The 25,426-nt window shown below is 43.6% G+C and overlaps 1 protein-coding gene and 1 long non-coding RNA gene across 3 annotated transcripts; one reads left to right on the top strand and one right to left on the bottom strand.

Moving 5' to 3' along the window:
* Nucleotides 1–2,471: 2,471 nt before the first annotated feature.
* LOC145504744 (SLAM family member 9-like) lies at nucleotides 2,472–23,454 on the top strand. Of its 2 annotated transcripts, XM_081486052.1 has the most exons (7): nucleotides 2,472–2,609; nucleotides 3,945–4,043; nucleotides 8,415–8,792; nucleotides 17,654–17,950; nucleotides 19,409–19,543; nucleotides 19,743–19,831; nucleotides 21,491–23,454. In XM_081486052.1, exons 2-7 carry the CDS (start codon nucleotides 3,971–3,973, stop codon nucleotides 21,581–21,583), a joined length of 1,065 nt encoding a protein of 354 aa, XP_081342178.1. In that variant the 5' UTR covers nucleotides 2,472–2,609; nucleotides 3,945–3,970; the 3' UTR covers nucleotides 21,584–23,454. The 2 variants fall into 2 exon arrangements, with proteins under 2 accessions (XP_081342178.1, XP_081342177.1); XM_081486051.1 differs by lacking the exon at nucleotides 2,472–2,609 and having other exon boundaries at nucleotides 3,868–4,043.
* Nucleotides 16,042–25,216, bottom strand: LOC145504745 (uncharacterized). Its single transcript, XR_014052466.1, has 3 exons — nucleotides 25,022–25,216; nucleotides 17,184–17,341; nucleotides 16,042–16,739 (listed from the first exon to the last, which is right to left on the bottom strand). It is a non-coding gene; the product is annotated as an uncharacterized LOC145504745 (long non-coding RNA).
* Nucleotides 25,217–25,426: the final 210 nt, after the last annotated feature.

The raw sequence follows: 25,426 nt of genomic DNA, 5'->3' as shown, positions 1-25,426 counted from the left end.
AGATTTAATCAAACATGTCTTATAACCAGAAGAAGGAGTTTAATCAGTTGGGGACTTGAGCACAGAATCAGTGACAACACACACTTGGTTTTAATATTTAGGAAGGTTTCCTTTTCTTTTCTAACTGGTAAGATGTGATCTCTCATGTAGTTTTGATTTGCATTTCTCTAATAATTAGTGATGTTGATCATCTTTCCATGTGTTTGTTGGCCATCTGTATAGAAATGTCTATTTAGGTTTTCTGCTCATTTTTTGATTGGATTGTTTGTTTTTTTGATATTGAGCTGCATGAGCTGGTTGTATATTTTGGAGATTAATCTGTTGTCAGTTGCTTCATTTGCAAATATTTTCTCCCATGTTGAGGGTTGTCTTTTCATCTTATTTATGGTTTCCTTTGCTGTGCAAAAGCTTTTAAGTTTATTTAGTTTCCATTTGTTTATTACACTAGGAGGTGGGTCAAAAAAGATCTTGCTGCAATTTATGTCAAAGAGTATTCTGCCTATGTTTTCCTCTAAGAGTTATTATAGTGTCTGGCCTTTCCTTTAGGTGTTTAATCCATTTTGAGTTTATCTTTGTGTATGATGCTAGCGGGGCTTCCCAGCTGGTGCTGGTGGTAAAGAACCTGTTTGCCAATGCAGGGGACATAAGAGATGCGGGTTTGATTCCTGGGTGGGGAAGATCCCCTGGAGGAGGGCATGGCAACTCACTCCAGTACTCTTTCCTAGAGAATCCCATGGACAGGGGAGCCTGGCAGGCAACAGCCCATAGGGTTGCAAAGATTTGGCATGATTGAAGTGACTTAGCATGCACACGTGGTGTTAGGGAGTGTTCAAATTTCACTCTTTTACATGTATCTGTCCAGATTTCTCAGCACCACTTACCCAAGAGGCTGTTTTTGCTCCATTGTATATTCTGTCATAGATTAGGTGACAATAAGTGGGTAGTTTTATCTCTGAACTTTCTGTACTGTTCCATTGGTCTATATTTCTCTTTCTGTGCCAGTACCATATTGTCTTGATTACTGTAGCCCTATAGTATAATCTGAAGTCAGGGAAACTGATTCTTCCAACTTCTTTTTTTTCCCCCTCGAGATTGCTTTGCCCTTCGAGGTCTTTTGTGTTCCTATAGAAATTGTAAAAATTTTTATTCTAGTTTTGTGACAAGAGGCACCAAGCTAGCCATGCATGTTTTACCACAGAACAGCAGAGAAGCCCCAGAGCTGGGCTGGAGGGAAAAGCAGACAGCACAATTCACCTGAAAAAGAATAGCCTGTATTCTTGGTGAACACCAGAGACCTTGCAGCCACCAGAGAGAGCCAATTCGAGTTTTATTCCCAATAAATTTGTCATGATTTGACATACCTGTTGGTACTCCTGAAGATCCCACCTCAAAAAAAAATCTTCATTTGCCCTAGCAAGAGGTATTCCTTTGAGCTGCCCAAAGTATTGAATAACAGTTAACGCAAACTATAGACTAATTAAAGCCTTATAAGGGAAAACTGAGGGGGGGGGGTTGAACAGAGCCAGAGATCAAATTGCCAACATTTGTTGGATCATGGAGAAAGCAAAGGAATTCAGAAAAAACATCTGCCTCTGCTTCATTGACTACACTAAAGCCTTTGACTGTGTGGATATCCTCTGCTCCTTTCACAGTCATGTCTTCAGTTCCTCAGAAACTACATTTTCCTGAGCAAGTCCATGGTTGGGCTGATGTTGAAGTTTGTGAGCATCTTGTCAGTTACTTAAAGCACAACCTTGAGCAAGTTATTTAATCTCTTTGTGATTTCAGGATGATCCTTCAATAGATGCATGTAATGCTTAGATAATACTATGTTATGAGGATTTAATTAAGCATATATTTTAGATTAATTGAAAGAACACATAGAATAGATATTCAGTAAGTGTATTTTTCACATAACTCAGCTCTCCGTTGGGATAATTTGCTTTTTGGAATTCAAATAAAATAGATATGACCCCTCCATCAAGTTCCTTGTACACCCAGATTTCCTGACAATTTCTGTTCATTCTCAGAGGCTTAATTTCTCCTAGTCATCTCTCAGATCTCTGCTTCCTGGACTCTTCATATCACTGGACTCTAGACTTACCTCCTATCTGACCTTTCTGACACACATTATGTAGATCCAGGTCTTATTTCCTTTAATTCCCCAAAGATTCTTGGCACCAAGTGTTCGTGTTTAGTAAACTCTCCATAAAGTTTCTGCAGTTGGTATGTGTGCTTGCTTATGTGTTATGCCCTAGTACAGGATGGTTAGTATGTTGAACATGAGATAGGATACCTCGACATTTTAAAAGTTCTAGGTGTTTTTCAGCATATAAAGTCTACTGTCTGGCTCTCTCCCAGCGTCCGTGGCCTGTACCACATTGCTGGTTTTCTCTCTCTAGGCTCCTCCTCCCCAACTCACTTAAGCAAATGATTTTCAAAACCAGACATTTCTCACACAAAGATTGCTCACAACAGGTGGAGGGACTTGGAGGAAGACATACCAGACTCGTTCCTCTTCACCCTGAGAATGACCAGTAGATAAACTGCCTGGATTTTGACTGCATTTAGAAATTTCTGACCACAGGACTCATGGACCACCATTTGAAGTAATTTTCTCATTAGTAGATTGGGTTGGAGGGAATGAGCCAGTGCTGGATATTCTGTTGTCTGAGATGTTGCAGAGCAGTAAGGGAGCAAGCACAAAATTGACTCCTGTGAGTTGTTTGAGGCCACAGAGTGGGATGGGACAGTGACTGTGATGTGGGGAAATTTTTTTCTAGAGTTTGTTGTCAAGAATCCAGACCTTACCCGTGATTCACTGTGTGACTTTCTGCAGGTCATGCAGCCACTCTTGATCTCAGTTTTCACATCCAGAAAATGGGTTTAGTGCACCGTGCCCTGAGTACATTGAGTGCATGATTGTGGGGCCAGTCTTGTAGATGCAGCGTTGAGGCCTGGGCAGCTGAGGAGAAAGCCTCAGTGGGCAGGAGAAGGAGGCATGGACCAGGAGTTAGGTAGACAGGGCTGCTCCTGTGGAGTGTGGGATGAGACAGTTCTCAGGTGTGGGAACTCAGTCTAGGGAGAAGACACCAGAGCCTGAGCCCCAGCAGGTGGCAGTGAGTCTGAGGAAGCTGAGGCTGTGGACAGGAGGAGTGTAGATATCCACTCCTGCCCCTCCGTGATAGCAGGAGCAGGGCTGGCAGAGGATGAAATTGAAGTGGTTGGTGTGATGCAGACAAGAGTCTATCAGAGACCATGGGGTCTGGCTTTGTGGTGTGTGTAGGGAGGATAACTGGTACTAGTGACAACTAAGAAAACCAGAAGAGTGCAAGAAATAGATAAATGCCAATATTTGTACCGGAGATGTGGGAACGCAACACTTTTCACAACGACCTTTAGTTTCTTTTGCTAATGGCTTCTTACTTAGGCAACAGATAGTTGATGTTCACAGAAAATCAAAAAGGAAATTTATCTCACTAAATGGTATAAAGAAGAAGATGTCTTGCCCACCCTGGCTGTAATAGCATGGTGCTCTAGTGTAATAGTTCTGTGCTGGGCCATAGGTTGATATTAGTAAGCAAGGCAGTCTGGACTGAGCTTTTAACTGGGGGAAACTAGCAAAGGGATTATAATGGGGGTAGCGGTAAGGAGTGTGCGATCACCAAACTAGCATGATCACAGGAATGGGGCGCCTTGCCAATACAATACAGGTATATCATAAAGTGGAGTTGTTTATATATTTATTCTGCAATTGTTTATTGAGGTCCTATTGTGGTTCTGGGGATAATAAGAAACATCTGAATGGCTTATTCTAGCCCTGTGAGCTGATATCCAGAACTAACTTGTTAGCCCCACCCTTGGGGTGGGAAAGAGCCCAAGAACTCTTAGGAGTGAAGCCTTTCCTGCTCTCTTGCTGCTCCTCCTAAATGTTTCCTCTGCAGCTGCATAGGCTGGCAGGCAGCCTGAGATGGAGACCTACTCAGAAGACCCTCACCTCTACTGGGCTGCCCGGATCCTGGGACTCACCAGCCTCCTCCTCAGTGAGTAGCCTGGGCTCTTTGTGGTGGGGGGCAAGATTCAGGGACCCCTTCTCTCTCTGATGTCTTAGGTTGTGTTGAGGCTGGGAACCCTGAGTAGAGGCAGCTTGGGCTAGCATAAGGGATCCATTACTAGGGAGGTGAGGTCACTACCGCTTCAATAACAGGGAAGCCAAAAGATCCTGGAGCTCCATGTGGAGAGGGATAGAGAGAATTACAGAAGCAGCTCCTGGGGACCAAGGGAATGGAAACAAGGCCCTCCTGACCTGGCAGAAGGGATGTGCCAGCCTCTGCCACTGTCCCATGGAGAAGGGGCAGACCTAGAACCCTGAGTCTGAACTGGAGGAAGCAACTGGAGTCTAGTTTTCTTGGGCTGATGCAGGATATTGAATACAATAAAATTTTAATTTTGTAAACTGAGGAGTGGCCTCCACAATTTAAGGGTGTCTGTATAGCCACATGTTGTAAAAGAATGAAGAAACCATGGAAGGAATAGTAGACTGCTGTGTGGGTTCCAGCAGGGGGTAAACTTGGAGAAGAAAGAAAGGAGGGTGAAGCAGAGAGGATGGAATTAAGCAAAAAGGGAACTTAAAGAAAGACTGTCCTGAGAAAGCTGTGTATCTCATTTATGACTTCCTCAGAGACTATGTGTTTGTAATGAAATTGAATAAAAACTGATGAGAAAATAATGACAGTGAAGTATCAATTCTGAAGAAAGTTTGGGAAGGTTTTATTGTTTTAATTTTTGGTTTTAGAGACTTTCCAGGTGGCTTAGTGGATAAAGAACCCGCCTGCCAATGCAGGAGATGTAACAGGTGCAGGTTTGATCCCTGGGCTGGGAAGAATCTCTGGAGGAGGGCATGGTGACCCGTATTCTTGCCTGAAGAATCCCCATGGACAGAGGAACCTGGTAGGCTATAGTCCACGGGGTCGCAAAGAGTCGGACATAACTGAGCGACTTACACACACACACATCCCAGTCATTATATGAACTTGTTGGAGTTATATAAAATTCAGTGGGTTAGAGAGCATTTATAAAAGTTTGTTCTAAGTTGCTTCAGTCGTGTCCAACTCTTTGTGACCCTATGGACTGGAGCCTTCAGGCTTCTCTGTCCATGGGATTCTCCAGGCAATAATATTGGAGTGGATTGCCATGCCCTCCTCCAGGGGATCTTCCTGACCCAGGGATTGAACCCATATCTCTTATGTCTCCTGCATTGGCAGGCCAGTTCTTTACCACCAACACCACCTAGAAAGCATTTGTAAACAGATACCTTGAAATAACAGTGAGCTCTGCATAACATTACATTCCATTTAACTAGGTACCTCTGTGACAACAGTAAAATGTAAGCTTTTTCTTCTCTCTCTGAATTTTATTTAACTGGAGAGATATGTTAAAGTTTTTTTTTTCTCCTGTAGTTCCTGGGGCTCAAAGATTACATAAGAAGGACAGACAGCTAGACATGCAGAGAGAGAGAGAGAGGGAGAGAGTGAGAGAGAATGAGAGAGAGACCTCTCTATCTTCTTCTTCTTCCTATATAGGCACTAATCTCTTCATGAGAACCTCAAATCTGGATGGCATAAAAGAGCAGAAATGTATTATTTCAGTTCTGGACCCCAAAAGTCCAAAATCAAGGTGTCAGCAGGACTACATTCTCTCTAAAACCTGCAGGGTGTATTACTCCATGTGGGCTGCCAAAACAAGATGCCACAGACTGGGTGGCTTAACAGAAATTTGTTTTCCCTTAGTTCAGGAGGCTATATTCTAAACTCAGGTTTCATGCCAATTCTGTTTCTGGTGAGAGAGGGATAGGGCACTGTGTCATGGGGACCTGCTGGCCATGGCGTTTGTGTCCTGATTTGTTTAGAGGGACTGGTAACACATTCTTTCCCAGCTCTTCTCAGCTGACCTTCTGTGAACTGTGTGGGGGAGTCCATTCTTGCCCCAGGGTGTGTGCTTTACAGTGGGGCCCCCAATTCCCGGGCCATGGACAAGAACGGGTCCCTGGTCTGTTAGGTACTTGGCCACACAGCAGGAGCTTAGTGGAGGTGAGCGAATGAAGCTTCATCTGTATTTACAGCCACTCCCCATCACTTGAATTACTGCCCAAGCTCAGGAAAACAAGCTCGGGGCTTCCACTGATTCTACATTATGGTGAACTGTACAATTATTTCATATATATCACAATATATTATTATAATAATAGAAATAAAGTGCACAATAAATATAATGGGCTTGAATCATCCTGAAGCGATTTCCCGCCGCCATCTGTGGAAAAATTGTCTTCCATGACACCGGTCCCTAGTGCCAAAAGACTGCTGCTCTACAGGGTAATATGTCCTTTGCAGCAGACCTAGTCTTGCACTAGGGTCTCAAAGGGGAGTGAGGTGTGGAATGAATGGACAGATGAGGGGTTGTGAGGAGCCAGACAGGATGTATGGATGAGTGAATACCATTTACTCTCATGGACCACTGTCCCCACTGATAAAGATCATGAAGGCTTTTGACCTGGGACTAAAAGTTTGTTAAGCTCAGTGTGAGGATCATAGTTCTGCAAAAGGAGCTGAAAGGACTGTGGTGAAGGCCTGATCCTGAGGAAATGTCTTATTAAATGAGCTGATGATTAAATGAATACAAAAATACCTGAAACACCTGTGCATATGAATGCTGGCATGAGCTAGTCTTTGCTTCCAGTGAGACCAGGAATGGGTATTAGTACAGCAGGAGGGAGGCAGGTTTGAGATGAGAACTTAATGATTTGAAGAGAAAACCGGGTCCTTGGCAATCGGAGCCCCACCCAGGTAAATCTTGACCTGATGGAAGAAGGAGATTGTTTTTGCTTTCAGGATAAAGTCATTCTGTGGCACTTTCCCTGGTCCTGTACTGTTCTATCCTGATCCCCTAAAGGACAGAGGGCATCAAGTCTCTGGAACTTAAGCTTCAAGTGGGAAGATGGTCTCTGGATCAAGTGGTCCTGAAGGGAATGTACCCACTGATCCCAGCTCTGCAGGAAAGTGTCTGAGGAAGGCCCACTGCGACCTCTCAGGGACTGGCTGGGAAGTGCTGATTTGGTGGCAGGGACAGCAGGGATCACTAAGCGATCACTTGCTGCCTCTCATATTCTAGTTGCTGGCAGTTAGCCAGGGCCTTGTGACCAGTGCTGGCCAAAATCAAGAGCAGAGAGCTCACTACTTCTGGACAGAAGCAGGGAAACCCCTGTGTAACTCTCCTCTCTCCCCTCCCCGCTGTGGGGCTGGGAGCCCATGAGGATGCTGTGAACTCCATGTGTGTAGCTACAAGAAGGTGGAGCCTCTTCCATGTGTGATAGTCCCTCTCTGTGTCACTCTTTCATGGGAACTGTGGTGGAAGATATAAACCCCTCTGTTCTAAGACCATGAGGTATTATAACCGTTTTTACACAGCATAGTCTATTCTATCCTGACTGCTATACTGCCTGTAAACAGCAGGGAGGAGAGCAGCCTTCATATTTGTATTAGGTGTCTGTTGCTATTAGGTGTCTATTGTATAACCTGTCACCCCGGAACTTAGTCCCTGAATACCACCCCGTCAGTTTCTGTGGGTGAGGGCTCAGGGGTATTTCAGCTTGGTCCTCTGGCCCAGGGTCTCCCCAAGTGAAATCAAGGTCTTGGCTGGGGCTGCATCAGCCCTCGGGTCATCTGAGAAGGATCTGCTTCTAAGCCCACTTGTGCGATTGCTGATCGAAGGCAGTGTCTGTGGCTGTTGGGTTGAGGGCCTCAGTTCCTCCCTGGCTGTTTGTCAGAGGCTCCCTGTTTCTTGCCATGTGGGCCCCTCCTTAGGGCAGCTGACAACATGATAGCTGGGTTCCTCGGAGTGAGCAAGAAAGTGAAGGAGAGAAAGTGTGTGTGTGCAAGGAAGAGGGACTTTACAGTCTTGTGTAACCTAGTATCATGGAGTGACACCCATCTGTGTCTGTATTCTATTCCTTAGAAGCCAATCACTAGGTGCAGCCCATATTCCAGGGGAAGAGGTTTCAAAACGGTGTGAACAGGAGGAAGGGGGGTCTTTGGGAGACACTTTAGAAGCTCCTCCTACAATCTTACACTTAATACATACCTGAAAATGTGATTCAGACCCATGATCTCACATAATTCACACACATCATTATCAGTCAAGTAAGGAAAATGTGGGTTAGCAAGCTTAAGTAACTTGTAGAAGGTTACACACCAGCAGAACCAGGACTTGATCCCAGAATTGTTTTAAATTCATTGTACTTGCATTCCAAGAATCAGGAGAGTATATTGGATGGATTTAATGAAAAAGATGAATACTGTTGTTTTCTCCTTTATCCTTAACTGAGAAACTACTCACATTTTCTATCTCCATTGTCCTAGGCATCTGCAGCACAGCGGTCCAGAGTTCTGCAAAATATGGTTCTGAAGTTCAGGATTCTGGATTTATTCCCATGCAGGGGATCCGAGGAGGTTCTGTGTTGTTTGATATAGTCAAGAAGCAAGAAGCTGATCCAGAGGAGGTCTCATGGGGCTTTGGCCCTGAGTTTAACTACAGAGTCCTACTAAAAGTCCGTCGGGGGCCAGACACCACAGAATGGGTCAGCCTCCAGGACAAGTACCAACAGAGGGTCCAAGTGCCCAGTTTAATGTCCCTGAGGATTGAGAACCTGACTCTAGAGGACAGTGGGCAGTACCGGGCTCGAGCCAGCTTCACTGGAGGACTAGAACGTAGCCAGATTTTTCACCTCACTGTCTATGGTAAGTGACACCTCCTCACCCCACCCTATGGCTTCACTCCTGCTTTTGTGCTAGGAGTTTCACATAGGCCCCATTTTTCATGATCCTGTCCAGACACCAGCCTTCATATCCTGTTTTCTTTCAGAATTAGGGTAGGTTCGTTTGCCAAAAATGGTGTACAGAGCTGATATTCATACCAGGGATAAAATCACTTCAGTGTTTTGGGAAACGAGAATGAAAATTTGGGTAAATGTATTTCTCATTAGCTCAGTTCAGTTCCATTCAGTCGTTCAGTTGTGCCTGGCTCTTGTGACCCCAAGGACTGCAGCATGCCTGGCTTTCTGTCCATCACCAACTCCAAGACCTTGCTCAAACTCCTGTCCATCGAGTTGATGATGTCATCAAACCATCTCATACTCTGTCATCCCCTTCTCCTCCTGCCTTCAATCTTTCCCAGTATCAGGGTCTTTCCTTATGGGTAAGTTCTTCCCATCAGGTGGCCAAAGTGTTGGAGCTTCAGCTTCAACATCAGTCCTTCCAATGAATATTCAGGACTGATTTCCTTAAGGACTGACTGGTTAGATCTCCTTGCAGTTCAAGGGACTCTCAAGAGTCTTCTCCAACACTGCAATTCAAAAACATCAATTCGTCAGCGCTCAACTTTATTTATGGTCCAACTCTCTCATCCATACATGACTACTGGAAAAACCATAGCTTTGACTATATGGTCCTTTGCTGGAAAAGTAATGTCTCTGCTTTTTAATATCTTGTCTAGGTTGGTCACATCTTTTCTTCCAAGGAGCAAGCGTCTTTTAATTTCATGGCTGCAGTCACCGTCTGCAATGATTTGGAGTCCAAGAAAATAAAGTCTGTCACTGTTTCCATTGTTTCTCCATCTATTTTCCATGAAATCATGGGACTGGATGCCATGATCTTCATTTTTTGAATGCTGAATTTTAAGCCAGCATTTTCATTTTCCTCTTTCACGTTCAACAAGAGGCTCTTTAGTTCTTCTTCGATTTCTGCTATAAGGGTGGTATCATCTGCATATCTGAGGTTATTGATATTTCTATTGGAAATCTTGAGTCCAGCTTGTGCTTCATCCAGCCCAGCATTTCGCATGATGTAGTCTGCATATAAGTTAAATAAGTAGGGTGACAGTATATAGTCTTGATGTACTCCTTCCCCTTTTGGAACCAATATGTTTTTCCATGTCCGATTCTAACTGTGGCTTCTTGATCTGCATGCAGATCTCTCAGGAGGCAGGTAAGGTGGTCTGGTATTCCCATCTCTTGAAGAATTTTCCACAGTTTGTTGTGATCCACATAGTCAAAGGCTTCAGTGTAGTCAATGAAGCAGAAGATGATGTTTTTATGGAATTCTCTAGCTTTTTCTATGATCCAACAGATGTTGGCAATTTTCTCTGGTTCCTCTGCCTTTTGTAAATCCAGTTTGAACATCTGGAAGTTCTCGGTTCATGTACTGCTGAAGCCTGGCTTGGAGAATTTTGAGCATTACTTTGCTAGTGTGTGAGACATTACTTTGCCAACAAAGGTCCATCTAGTCAAGGCTATGGTTTTTCCAGTAGTCATGTATGCATGTGAGAGTTGGACTGTGAAGAAAGCTGAGCACCGAAGAATTGATGCTTTTGAACTGTGGTGTTGGAGAAGACTCTTGAGAGTCCTTGGGACTGCAAGGAGATCCAACCAGTCCATCCTAAAGGAGATCAGTCCTGGGTGTTCATTGGAAAGACCGATGTTGAAGCTGAAATTCCAATACTTTGGCCACCTCATGCGAAGAGTTGACTCATTGGAAAAGACCCTGATGCTGGGAAGGATTGGGGGCAGGAGGAGAAGGGGATGACAGAGGATGAGATGGCTGGATGGCATCATCGACTCGATGGACATGGGTTTGGGTAGACTCCAGGAGTTGGTGATGGACAGGGAGGCCTGGCGTGCTGCGATTCATAGGGTCGCAAAGAGTCAGACACGACTGAGCAACTGAACTGAACTGAATTGAGATGAGTGCAATTGTGTGATAGTTTGAACATTCTTTGGCATTGCCTTTTTTTGGGATTGGAATGAAATCTGACCTTTTCCAATCCTGCGGCCACTGCTGAGTTTTCCAAATTTGCTGGCATATTGAGTGCAGCACTTTCACAGGATCATCTTTTAGGACTTGAAATATTTCAGTTGGAATTCTGTCACCTCCACTAGCTTTGTTCATAGTAATGCTTCCTAAATCCTAAATCCCACTTGACTTTGCACTGCACGATGTCTGGCTCTAGGTGAGTGATTGCACCATCGTGATGATCTGGGTCATTAAGATCTTTTCTGTATAGTTCTTCTGTGAAGAAGTTCTCCACTTCTTGCTAATAAGTTCTGCTTCTGTTAGGCCCATTCTATTTCTGTCCTTTATTGTGCCCATCTTTGCGTGAAATGTTCCCTTGGTATCTCTAATTTTCTTGAAGAGATCTCTAGTCTTTCCTATTCTATTGTTTTCTTCTATTTCTTTGCATTGATTGTTGAAGAAGGCTTTCTTATCTCTCCTTGCTATTCTTTGGAACTCTGCATTCAAATATACCTTTGCGGAACGGGGCTAAGATGGCGGAGGAATAGGACGGGGAGACCCCTCTCTCCTCCACAAATTTATCGAAAGAACATCTGAACACTGAGCAAACTTCACAAAACTACTTCTGAACGCTGGCAGGGGACGTCGGGCATCCAGAAAGACAGCGCATTATCTTCGAAAGCAGGTAGGAGAAATTATAAAAGATAAAAAGAGAGACTAAAGAGTTAGGGACGGAGACCTGTCCCGGGGAAGGAGTCGTAAAAGAGGAGAAATTTCCAAGCACCAGGAAACCCTCTCACCGGCGGGTTTGGGGGAAGATTTCAAATCTCGGAGGGCAACATAACTGGGAGAAAAAATAAATAAAACCCACAGATTATGTGCCTAAAGGCAACTCCCAGCAAAGAACCCCAGACGCTCGCATCCGCCACCAGCAAGTGGGGGCTGAACGGAGAGGAGCGGGCGGCACTGCTTAGGGTAAGGACTGGGCCCGAACGCCCTGAGGGCAATCTGAGGGAGCTAATGTGAGATAGCAACCTAAACTGTGGGACAGCCAGAGAGAGAAAACTATCCCACGAAAAGCTCAAATCTAAGGCACTGCCGGCCCGCTCACAGAACAAAGGACTGAGCGATACCAGAGGAGAGCTAGCCGGCTGCGGATCGCCCCATCCCCCGCTGGACACAGCGGGCAGGCGGGACCAGCCAGAGCCGGAAAGGGGCAAACTCGGCCCCAGAGAGGGCACCCCCTACCAAACTGCAAACAGGCTCCCAGTTTCTAAGCAAAGACTGCCTGAGATCCCAGAGGGTCGACAGCCGCCGGGAGGGTCGCAGCCAGAGACCAGCTCCCCAGAACCGACACAAAGCACACCGGAGCCGGGCGCGCCCATAAACCGAGGCGGGAACCAGGGCGGTGATAAGCCGCACCGTCCCAACAGGGGAGAGTGTGCTCGCCAAACTCCTGGCTGCCTGAGCTGCTCTGACCGGGAACGGCACAAATCGCGGGCGCAACCGAGTCTGCGCCTTTGTGGAGTACCCGGGAACCTGAACCTGAGCGGCATAGACCTGGAAAGTGCACGCATCTCAGGGCCCACTCCCCGGCCCACTCCCCGGCTGAGTAACCTGAAGCCTGAGCAGGGTAGACGGGAAAGCGTACATGCCGTGAGCGGGGGCGAACACAGTGCGGCCAAGACACTGCGAGCTCTCCACACACACGCCAGTGATATAGGTTTGCAGTGTTCCTCCCTCCCGACAGCACGACTGAACAAGCAAACCTAAAGAGACCACCTCTGCCCCTTTGTGGCAGGGCGGAAATTAGATACTGAAGAGACCTGCAAACAGAAGCCAAATAAACAGAGGGAAGCGCGTTGGAAGTGACAGGCCAACAGATTAAAATCCCTGTAGTTAACACTGACTGCATTGAAAGGGGCCTATAGATCTTGAAAAGTATAAGCAGGAACAAGGATCTATGTGAAACTGAACAGACCCCACACTGCTCACAACAGCTCCAGAGAAAGTCCGGGATATTTATTTTTACTATTATCATTAAAAAAAATTTTTTTTTCTTTCTTTTTTCTTTAAGTCCTCTATTACACCTTTAATTTTCATTTTCATAACCAACTATTACCTTGCAAACCCCCCCCCCTATTTTTAAAGCAAACTGCATACATATATCTTATACCTTTTCTTTTCTTTTTTTTAATGTTTTTTTCCAGTTTTACTTTTTTTACTGTTTCTTTTTTTTTTTACTGTTTTACTTTTTTTTTCTTTTTACACTGTTTTCTTTTTTTTATACTGTATGTTTTATAAGAGTCTAACCTCTACTCTAGATTTTTAATCTTTGTTTTACATATTTGATATCAATTTTGTACATTTAAGAACCCAATCTTTAGGACCCATTTTTACTCAGGAGTGGGATTACTGGCTTGATTACTCTCTCCCCCTATTGACGCTTTCTTCTCCCCCAGGGAACCTCTATCTCCCACCCTCCTCCTTCTCTTCTCAACCCAATTCTGTGAATCTCTGAGGGTGTTCTGGGTACTGGAGAACACTTCAGGAACAGAATACTGCCCAGATCTCTCTCTCCCCTCTTGATTCCTCCCTTTCTACTCATGCTCACCTCTATTACTTTCCTCCCCCCTCTCTATGTATCTCTGTGAACCACTCTGAGGGTTCCAAACTGTGGAAAGCACAGAGGGAAGTGCTTACTGCCTAGACTGCTCTCTCCACGTTTGAGTCCCCCTCTTCTCCTCCTGGTCACCTCAAACTCCCCCCCCCCCACTTCACCTCTCCATGTAACTCAGTGAACCTTTCTGGGTATCCCTCACTGTGCAGAGTTTTTTCACCATTAACCTAAAAGTTTTATTACTGATGCTGTATGGATGGAGAAGTCTTGAGGCTACTGCAAGAATAAGACTGAAAGCCAGGGGAAACATTAATTAATAAGAGATCATCCAATAGCCTCCACATATACACTGAAACGAAGCTCCACCCAAGAGCCAATAAGTTCCAGAGCAAGACATACTACACAAATTCTCCAGCAACGCAGGAACATAGCCCTGAGCATCAATATACAGGCTGCCCAGAGGCACACCAAATCCAAAGACATCTCAAAACTCAATACTGGACACTACATTGCACTCTAGAGAGAAGAAATCCAGCTCCACCCACCAGAACACCGACACAAGCTCTCTCAACCAGGAAACCTTGACAAGCCACCCGTCCAACCCCACCAACAGTGAGGAACCTCCACAATAAAGAGGAACTTCAAACTACCAGAATACAGAAAGGCCACGCCTAACACAGCAATCTAAACAAGATGAAAAGGCAGAGAAATATTTCCTTCTCCAATGTATGAAAGTGAAAAGTGAAAGTGAAGTCGCTCAGTCGTGTCCGACTCCTAGCGACCCCATGGACTGCAGCCTACCAGGCTCCTCCATCCATGGGATTTTCCAGGCAAGAGTACTGGAGTGGGGTGCCATTGCCTTCTCCGAAAGGAAAATGAGAAATGCCCACAAAACCAAACAAAAGAGGAGGAGATAGGGAATCTATCTGAAAAAGAATTTAGAATAATGATAATAAAAATGATCCAAAATCTTGAAAGCAAAATGGAGTTACAGATAAATAGCCTGGAGACAAGGATTGAGAAGATGCAAGAAATGTTTATCAAGGACCTAGAAGAAATAAAAAGGAGTCAATATATAATGAATAATGAAATAAAGGAGATAAAAGACATTCTGGAGGGAACCAACAGTAGAATAACGGAGGCAGAAGATAGGATAAGTGAGGTAGAAGATAGAATGGTGGAAATAAACGAAGCAGAGAGGAAAAAAGAAAAAAGAATCAAAAGAAATGAGGAAAACCTCAGGGACCTCTGGGACAATATGAAACGCCCCTACATTCAAATATACCTTTGCTTTTCTCCTTTGCCATTTGCTTGTCTTCTTTCTCAGCTATTTGTAAGCCTTCCTCAGACAGCCATTTTGTCTATTTGTATTTCTTTTTCTTGGGGATGGTTTTGATCACTGCCTCCTGTACAATGTTACAATACTCCATCCATAGTTCTTCATTAGTATTTGTTATAATAATTATTCTTCTTTATAGGACTCAGTTTATTTGATTTGTGTATTAACTCTATCTATTGCTTCTATCACAAATCTCAAATTACTGGACATGAAACAACAGACTGGTTCCAAATTGGGAAAGGAGCACATCAAAGCAGTATATTGTCGCCCTGCTTATTTAACTTATATGCAGAGTACATCATGAGAAACGCTGGGCTGGATGAAGCACAGCTGGAATCAAGATTGCGAAGAGAAATATCAATAACCTCAGATACGCAGATGACACCACCCTTATGGCAGAAAGTTAAGAGGAGCTAAAGAGCCTCCTGATGAAAGTGAATGAGGAGAGTGAAAAAGTTGGCTTAAAGCTCAACATTCAGAAAACTAAGATCATGGCATCTGGCCCCATCACTTCATGGCAAATAGAAGGGGAAACAATGAGAGACTTTATTTTTTTGGGCTCCAGAATCACTGCATATGGTGACTGCAGCCATGAAATTAAAAGACTCCTTGGAAGAAAAGCTATGACCAACCTAGACAGCATTTTAAAAAGCAGAGACATTACTTTGCCAACAAAGGCCCGTCTAGTCAAAACTATGGTTTTTCCAGTAGTCATGTATGGATGTGAGAGTTGGACTCTAAAGAAAGCTGAGTGCTGAAGAATTGATGCTTTTGAACTGTGGTTGGAGAAGACTCTTGAGAGTCCCTTGGACTGCAAGGAGATCCAACCAGTCCATCCTTAAGGAGATCAGTCCTGAATATTCATTGGAAGGATTCATGCTGAAGCTGAAACGCCAAGGCTTTGGCCACCTGATGCAAAGAACTGACTCATTGGAAAAGACCCTGATGTTGGGAAACATTGAAGGTGGGAGTAGAAGAGGCGACAGAGGATGAGATGGTTGGATGGCATCAGTGACTCGATGGACATGAGTTTGAGTAAGCTCTGGGAGTTGGTGATGGACAGGGAAGCCTGGCGTACTGCAGTCCATGGGGTTGCAGAGTTGGATGTGACTGAGCGACTGAACTGAACTAGTGACTTAAGACACAAAAATATTATTTTAACTTTCTGGAGGTCAGAAGTCACACAGAAGTCTCACTGGGCTAATCAAGTCGACTTAAAAAAATTAGTCACAATCCAGAAGTTGAGAGTTATGTTTTATTTGGTGAATATTTTCAGGACTTTAAGCCCGAGACACAGCATCTCAAGTAACCCTGAGAGAACTGCTCTGAGGAGGCAGGCAGAGGAGTCAGGTCATATTCTATATGACCTGCAACAAGGGGCAGGTAGTCTGAACATTAAAGGATTATTGATAATTGAGCAAAACCAGATATCTCAAGGAATTTATCACTTTTCCATGTATGGGAAGATGCAAAAGTCTAGGCTTACTGAAATCACTCCTTTCTTATTCATCTCAGCTCTCTGGGGCTTTTTAACACTCCCCCCCCCCCCACCACCCCAACTCCTCAGTAATCACCATGGGAAGTGACTGTTGGCTGCAAGATAACAGGCATTGTTTTTCCTGGGCCCCTTCTGAGCTCAGAAATTGATATTTGGGGGCTGGAATCACTGATGGTTATGACATCCTTGTTTATTGATATGGCAGGAAATGCTCCATTTCTTGGTGCTGTCAGGGCTGTGTGCCTTTCTGGAGTTTCCAGAGCAACAAATGACTGTCAGCATTCTTTGGCTCATGGTCACACTTGTCCATCTTCAGAGCCATCAATGGAGTGATGATTTCCTTTCACACTGATCCCTCTGACCTCCTCCTCTTCTTCCTTCTCTTACTTTTAAGGACCCTTGTATTGCCTTGGTTCCAACCAGGTATTCTGGAATAAAGCCCTATTTGAAGGTCAGTTAATAAATATCCTTAATCCATCTGTTACCTTCATTCCTCTTTGCCAAATAACCTAACATAGACAGAGGTTTTGGGGATTAGGGCATTATGCATCTACTACAATTTGGAAATCCATAGGTAGGTAGTCCTCCCTGTCCTCTCTCTTTTTACCAGCCAGAGATATAATTGCTCACAAAGACCCCTCAAATCTCACTCCCAAATACTCAATAGACATAGGAGAAAATTTATACTGCATCTTAAGAGCCTTATTTAGTCAACCCTTTGTTTCCTTAAAGTTTCTGTTGCATAGGGAAATATCTACTATGAGAATGACTTTGAACCCTGTAGGACCCCATGTGATATCTATGACAGACTTGTCAATCAGCAACTTCCCTGCCTGTTTAGTGGCATGTTTTAACCACACTTGGGTTGTAGTTCCTGGTCATTACCAGTGAATCTCTTAGAAATGTCTTTACTTTTGGCATCCCAGCACAGGCCATATGTCAGTACTCCACAAGGGCTGTACACTCCCAGGCATCATCTGAACAGGAGAAGCAGGGCAATGGCCTTGGACCAGGTCAAGTTCTTCCTTCCCCAACTTCTTCCCCTAGAAAGAAGGAAACATCCCAATTTCTTACACACAATGAGTCCTGGAAGGTGAAGTCCATCATATAGGTTTTTTATGGAAGAATTTTAAGGCTTGCTAATCTACTGAGATCACATAGGACTTACCTCAATTGTTTCCTTTTGTATTGTCATTGCTGTATATTTGGATTTTAGGAAAATAGTGTTTCTTCTGGAAAATGCATTTACCATCCTGAGCAGGAGGTTGCCAGAGATTCAGCAAGATAATGAATGAGAAAATGTGAACTGCCATGTTCTCCACTCATGCTTCATTCTTTTGTCTCACCTGCCCCAGAGCCCATGCTCCTTCCTGAGATCCTGATCAAGCCACCATCCATCACACCAGGCTGGTGCAATGTCACCCTGGAGTGCAGGGCCCCAGGGAACAGAGAGGACCTGAAGGTGACCTGGGAGAGTGAGGGTCTTCCCAGGGATCTGGAGTGGAGTGGGACACCAGGACCAGCCCCCAACTCCTGGAGCCTGCATGTGAACTTGTCCCTGAGCCAGCCCAGTGCCATCCTTACCTGTGTGGTCAGCAACCATGTGGACAATAAAACTGCCACTGTAGACTTTGGGAAAGTCTGTTTCCCTGGTGAGTGCAACCTGCCAGAGGAGAGGGACACTCTTGGAACTCAGGTGTACTGGGGTGAGAGCTCTGGGCTTTTGCCCCCACTGTGTTATTAGCACCACCTTCCACCGGGTCACCCCATACAGGAGCCTGGGAAGCACAACCCATTTGATTTTGCTTTTGAATTTCTCTCACATCCATGCTCTCCTCTCCACCCCTTGCCCCTGTTGGTCCAGGCAGTAGCCTTCCAGTGCCTCTCCCTGCATCATTCATCATTCATTGTGTGTCTAGAGTGGTCTTTAGGAAGAGTGAATTGGATTGTGTCAATTGTGTCATCTGAAGGACTTGACTAACAGTGTCTCCCTGTAGGATTCAGGGCTCAATGTCTCTCTTCTCATGTATTTCACACTGGATTGTTTGCCTTGAGCCCCTTCTGGCCCTCTGGAAATGCTATTTCCTTTTCCACCGGCCCTCCCAAGTCAAGAGTCCTTCACTTCGTTACTCACTGCTGTTGAAGGATGTCTCTCAGTTGAGGCCAGTGATTGTAACTGAGTGATCAATATGGTTACACAGGGCCCCGTGCTGGTTATGGTTCTGCTTTTAATAAAGTTTGAAGAAAAGGAACCTCAGTCTCATTTGGCAGAGGGCCTCGCAGGTGCCATAAACTTCCAGCAGAGACGTTATCTTTTTAAAGGAGTGATCCATGGCCACTCCACACTGAGCAGCAATGCTGTTTGTGGACTTGCCTCCTGTGCAGATTAGAACATGTTGAGGGCAGAGACCATGTCTTGTCTTCTTTGAATTCATGTCCCAAGCAAGGATCCTGGCAACGTTTCCTCACACTCAGTGTTTCATTGAATGATGAATGACCTGGTGTGTAGTTCACCCTTCTAACCCATCCTCCCCAAAGGAGACCTGACCTGCTGGGGGATCTGATATGTCAGCATCACTTAAATCCCCTATAACCCAGCCTCATCATGGACTCTCAGATAAAATTAAACACTCAGCAAACCCTTAGGAAAGAGACTCTTACCCCCTCTTATCCTCTTTGCCCAATTCTTTCCTGCCCTGTCCTTCTCCTGCCTGCCACAGTAGGGTGATGGCAATCCCCAGGGCTGATGATCTGACACAGACATGCTGTGAACATTATGTTCCTCCTTCCTGAAACGCTGTGCCTACCCTGAATATCTGGGAAACTCCTACTCCTCTCTCAAGACTCAATTTATGCGTCACCTCCTCTGGAAGGCCCTCCCTGAAGACATGTGTACAAGATGTATACCTCCATTGAACTGCAGTGTCTCTGATTGGGAGATTTTGGTATTTTCTCAGTTCAGTTATGAATGAACCTGCTGCACTCTTCAACTTCTGGACCAGGGCTTCAGACTTCTCCCTGTGTTCTCTCTCTATCTCACTATGGCAATGGTTATTTAAAATTCTGTCTTCCCTTAACCATTCTCCATTTTCTCTGTGTGAGGGAAACAGGTTTACAAGGACAGACCATTGCTGTTCCCCTTGAAGGCATTCTATGGGCCGTCGTGGTTGTGCTGTTCTTCTTGGGAGCTGGACTATACTTTTGGAAGACATATAAGAAGGAAAGGAACACAGAAACTGGAAGAGGCAGGTTGCACTTCTCTTTCATCCTCAGATAACTCCTCTCTTCCACTGAAACCCTTTCTTTTTCTTTTTGCTGCTCAGAGATTGCCCTTGCAAAGGGACTGGTGTGTGTGATCATGGCATTGGGGTCATAACCATGGAACTGGGCCCAGGTTTTTGAGACTGAGATTCAAGCTCCACTCTGTGTATGTGTGTGACTCAGGAGCAGCATTGCAGGAGGACCAAAGGAGCCAAGATGATGGCGACCGGGCAGAGCAGAGCCAGGAAGAGTATCAAGAAGGCACGTACCAGGTGAGAGGCGGGAGCTGAGCTCATCCTAGGCTGCACCAGGTCTCTCTGCAGCTGCACCTGTGCTTATCAAACCTAGTCATTGCTATTTCTGGTCCTATTGCTCTTTCTGAACAATCAACAGCATTAACTAGGAAAATTTACATCTGAGGCCCGTGTAGTACTGGGTACTTAGGGAGAATCCATGAACAGTGCATGTCAGCAGCATTGGTTCCATGTGGGTTCCTTTGTGGTCCATTGTTTAGTCACTAAGCCACATCCAACTCTTTGCAACCCCATGGACTGTAGCACGCCAGGCTTCTCTAACCTTCCCTATCTCATGGAGCTTGTTCAAACTCATGTTCATTCGGTTGGTGATGCCATACAACCATCTCATCCTCTTTCACTCCCTTCTCCTCCTGCCCTCAATCTTTTCTAGCACCAGGGTATTTTCCAATGAGTTGGCTGTTCACATAGGGTGGTCAAAGTGTTGGAACTTCAGCTTCAGCATCAGTCCTTCCAATGAATATTCAGGACTGATTTCCTTTAGGATTGACTGGTTGGATCTCCTTGCAGTCCAAGGGACTCTCAAGAGTCTTCTCCAGCTCCACAGTTCTAAAGCATCAATCCTTTGGTGCTCACTCAGCCTTCTTTATGGTCAATTCCCACATCTGTACATGACTACTGGAAAAACCATAGCTTTGACTATACATACCTTTTCAGCAAAGTAATTCTGCTTTTTAATATGCTGTCTAGGTTGGTCATAGCTTTTCTTCCAAGAAGCAAGGATCTTTTAATTTCATGGCTGCAGTCATAGTTCGTACTGGTTTTGGAGCCCAAGAAAATAGAATCTGTCACTGTTTCCACTCCCCCCCCATGTCTTTGCCTTGAAATGATGGGGCCAATGCCATGATCTTTGTTTTTTGAATGCTGAGTTTTAAGCCAGCTTTTTCATGCTCCTCTTTCACCTTCATCAAGAGACATTTTAGTCCTTCTTCACTTTCTGCCATAAGAGTGCTGTCATCTTCATATCTGAGATTGTTGATATTTCTCTCAGCAATCTTCACTCTAGCTTGTGATTCATCCAGCCTGGCTTTTTGTGTGATGTACTCTGCATATAAATTAAATAAGTTGGGTCACAGTGTACAGCCTCGACGTACTCCTTTCCCAATTTTGAACCAGTCCATTGTTCCAAGTCTAGTTTGAATTGTTGCTTCTTGACCGGCATATAGGTCTCTCAGGAGACATGTAAGGTGGTCTGGTATCCCCAACTCTTTAAGAATTTTTCCACAGTTTTTTTGTGATACACACAGTCAAAGGCTTTAGTGTAGTTAATGAAGCAGAAGTAAATATTTTTCTGGAATTCCCTTGCATTTTCTATGATCCAACGCATGTTGGCAACTTGATCTCTGATTCCTCTGTCTTTTCTAAATCCAGCTTGTACATCTGGAATTTCTTGGTTCACATACTGCTGAAGCTTAGCTTGAAGGAGTTTGAGCATTACTTTGCTAGCATGTGAAATGAGTGCAATTGTATGGTAATTTGAACATTTTTTAGCATTGCCTTTCTTTGGGATGGAAATGAAAGCTTATCTTTCTCGTCCTGTGGACACTGCTGAGTTTTCCAAATTTGGTCTAGTTTATACTTCATCTGCTCTGAGAATCCATTGTCTTTCACTCCTAGAGTATCAGTGCACAACATCTGGAACAAGAGTTGCCTCTCAACACTGTCTACTCTGTGATCCAGAACCCAGGCAAGGGTATGAAGATAATATAATTGGAGGAAACAGGAATCTTGGGACACCTCCACTCTGATGCTGACATCCTTCAGATACCTGCTTCAATTCTGGTTCAGCTCTGGCTGCGCCTGGTGTTTTACTCTGACCTTTGTGATCTCAGCTCAACAAGAGATGGAGTTGGAATTTCAGAGCTGATAATGGACCAAGTTTTATCCTGGGTACTCTACAAATATTATCTCTTCTAATTCTCACAAGTACCCTCTAGGGTAGGTATCATGTTCTGTATTTTATAGGACAGTAAATATTATTCCCAAGCTGTTGGTGGCATATGAAAACCTTAAATTCAACACTGAGTGAATCCAGATTTCACATATTACCCTTTCTCTACATGGGCACTTGAATCCTGAAATATTGGATGGGAATATCCTTCATTTCTTCCTCTCCCAAAGACCTAGCCTCTGATGCTGGTGCTGCAATATGGACTGAGTTCATTGTTGAATCATCTGGTGGCTAAAGAGGTATTACCCCTTAAGTGGACAATGGGGACTTGGTATGTGAGCGACATGGAAAGAGGGATCTTGACCTCAGTTTGAGGAAACATTCTGAGAGGAATGCTTTTCACTCTTGGGTCTTGTAAGAGTTCTTCCTCTCTTTACAAGGTGTGTTGTGGATTTCAGCAGCACAGTCTTCAAACCAGCTCCACTTACATTGTTATTCAAAAGTTTACTCAATAGGTTTTACATAAGTTTTTCATGTAAACATTCAATGACTCTGTGAGGCAAAAATTTCCACTGCATAGGTGGGAAACTAAAATTTACAGATGTTAAACACCACATTTAAGCTCCTCAAGTAAAGTGATATGCCTGATTTGGGTTTACAGAGGATCACAATCTCACTAATTTTGACTTTTTTTCCCTCCATTATTCAGACACCCAACCAATCATCATCTTCCATTGGGTTATCTTTCAAAATGGTTTTTGTAGTCCATCCTGCTCTCATTCTTTTATTCCTATATTCTACCTATTGAAATATTCTACCTGAAGTTTCACCATTTTCTTATTTCCACCAGCAATATAGGAGGATTCATGCACATAACTCTTACAATTTTTTTGATTATAGCCTTCCTAGTATGTGTGTGATGTAATATCTCATTGTCATTTTGAATTGCATCTCACTAATGATTAATGAAATTAGAAGATGATTGCTTCTTGGCAGGAAAACTATGAAAACCTAGACAATGTGTTAAAAAGCAAAGATGTCACGAGGGTGACACAGGTCCATATAATCAAGGCTGTGTTCTTTCAAGAAGTCATGTACAGTTGTGAAAGCTGGGCAATAGAGAAAGCTGAGTGCCAAAGAAATGATGCTTTCAAACTGTGGTGGTGGAAAAGACTCTTGAGAATTCCTTGGAAAGCAAGGAGAGCAAACAAGTCAATCTTAATGGAAATCAACCTGGAATACTCACTGGAATGCTTGATGCTGAAACTGAAGCTCCAATAGTTTGGCTACCTGATGTGAACATCTGACTTATTGGAAAAAACCCTGATGCTGGGAAAGATGGAAGGCAAAAGGAGAAGAAGACAACAGAGGATGAGATGGTTGGATGGCATCACTGCTTCAATGGACATGAACTTGGGCAAACTCTGGGAGGTGGTGAGGGACAAGGAAGCCTGATGTGCTGCAGTCCATGGGGCTGCAAAGAGTTGGACACTCTTGATGACTGAACAACAACAATGATGAATAAGGTTGAATATTTTTTCATGTGTATTAACTATTTGTATACCTTATTTGAATTAATCCGTCTCTCCCTCCAAGTCTCTCTCATCATGCTTTGTTTCCACCATACCAATAGAACTGCTTTTGTTCAAGTCACTAGGAAACTTCATGTCATTAAATCTAATAGACAGTCTGTTTCATCTCCCTTGAAGCTCAGCAGCAATGGTGCTGTCCTTGCTTGAATCCCTGCATCACTTTGTATTCAACAATCACAATTCTTTCTCTCACACTCAGTGGTAGCTTCCTCACTACTTTGACTAGTTTGTTTCTTATCTCTTCAATCTTTCAATTCTGGAATATCCCAGGGATCAGACACAGGCCATCCACATCACCTTTCTTCATTATCTACACTCATTACTTTCTGATGTTATGGCCACGCGTTAATCCCCAAATCCGTGTCTATGTAAATTTACGAGGCAAAAATGTCTTACAGATGTAATCAAAGTTAAGGTTCTTGAGGTTGGGAGATTACTCTGGATTATCTAGGTGGTCCTATTTTAATCATGGAAGTTCACCAAAGTGGAAGAATAAGAGGTAGAAAAGTGGGTCTGAGATATATGAGGTGAGATTCTGACATACAATTGCTGTCTTTGTAGATGGAGTAAGAGGACCATAAGGCCAGCACATGTGGGGCTCCATAGAAGCTAGGAAAGCTTACAACTAGGTGAACATGAAGACTTCAGTCTTACAACTGCCAAGAACAGAATTTAGATCATAACAAGAACCAGCATAAAATGGATTCTCCTACTGAGACTCTAGAAAGGATCATAGCTTGTGAATACCTCTATTTAATATCAGTGAGACTCACACCAGATTTCTGATTTTCAGAACTGTGAGATAATAATTTTGTGTCAAGCAACTATATTTGTAGTGATTTCTATGGCAGCAGTAGAAAACCAATATAGATATGTACTATCTCATGACTTTAAATACTTGACTTCCAAAAATTCTGGCCTGGATTTCTCCAATGGAGTCCACATTGTAAATATCCAACTATTTATTTGACATCTCCACTTTGATGTATAATAGATATCTCAAACTTTACATGTCTATGTTTAAGCTTCCTAACCATGTTCTCATACAGTTTTCCAATCCCAGTAAATGCCACCTTCATACTTCCATTTTTTTTTTGTCACATAATTTTGCTGTTATCCTTGACTTTACTCATTTTCTCACAACCCACGTTCTAACAGCAAATACTGTTATCTTTTCTACCTATCAATATTTTAAATCTATCATCTATTTATCTATCATCTATTTGTATAGGTAATATGATTACCTCTTACCACATATCTGATCTAAGATGACCACCAATTTTCACCTGGAGTAGTTTACTAGTCTCACAGTCTCTCTGTTTCTATACCCCTTTAAGTTTATTTTCAAATAGCATTCAGAGTAGTCTTTCTAATAACAAATTACATCATATAAGCAGGATAGGATTAACAGCAGATATTGGGTTATCTTGGTAGTATAAACAGATATTCACATATGTTTATCTGGACCACAAGGGAATATAAAAATTGATGTGAAGGTGTGGATAGTGGTTATCTTCTGGGGTCTGTCTCTTTTCTGTATCATATTTTCCAAAAAAACTTAATAGAAAATATCATCTATTTAAATTTTAGAGCAGGGGATTGACATGACCTAATGAGCTGACTTGACATGACTAAGAGCTGATCTTAGTAAAGCCACATACATACCAAGAGGAAGTTTATCATAACTAGTTGTTATGAGATGAATTATGTCTCCTCAAAATCCAAATGTTGAAGTCCTAAATCTTAATGTGACTGAAATTTGAGATATAGCCTTTATGGAGGTAATTAAGGTTCAATGAAGTCAATAAGGAGGAGACTAATTTGATAGAACTTTATGAGAAGAGAAAGAGTTCTCTCTCTGCCCTGACAGAGAAAAGGCCATATGAGGTCACAATGAGGTGTTGTCTGCAAGCCTATGAGGGAGGCATTACCAGAAACAAACTTTTACTGCACCTTGATCTTGGACTTTGAACCTTCAAAAATATGAGAAAATAAATTTATGGTATGTAAGTCATGCAGTTTGTGATATTCTACTAGAGCAGCCAGAGCACTAATATGTTTTTTATTTTT

The sequence above is a fragment of the Giraffa tippelskirchi genome, chromosome 5, assembly GCF_054371585.1.
Source record: "Giraffa tippelskirchi isolate mGirTip1 chromosome 5, T2T-mGirTip1v1.2.pri, whole genome shotgun sequence".
Taxonomy (NCBI): domain Eukaryota; kingdom Metazoa; phylum Chordata; class Mammalia; order Artiodactyla; family Giraffidae; genus Giraffa; species Giraffa tippelskirchi.
This window is presented reverse-complemented; position numbering and strand designations above follow the sequence as displayed.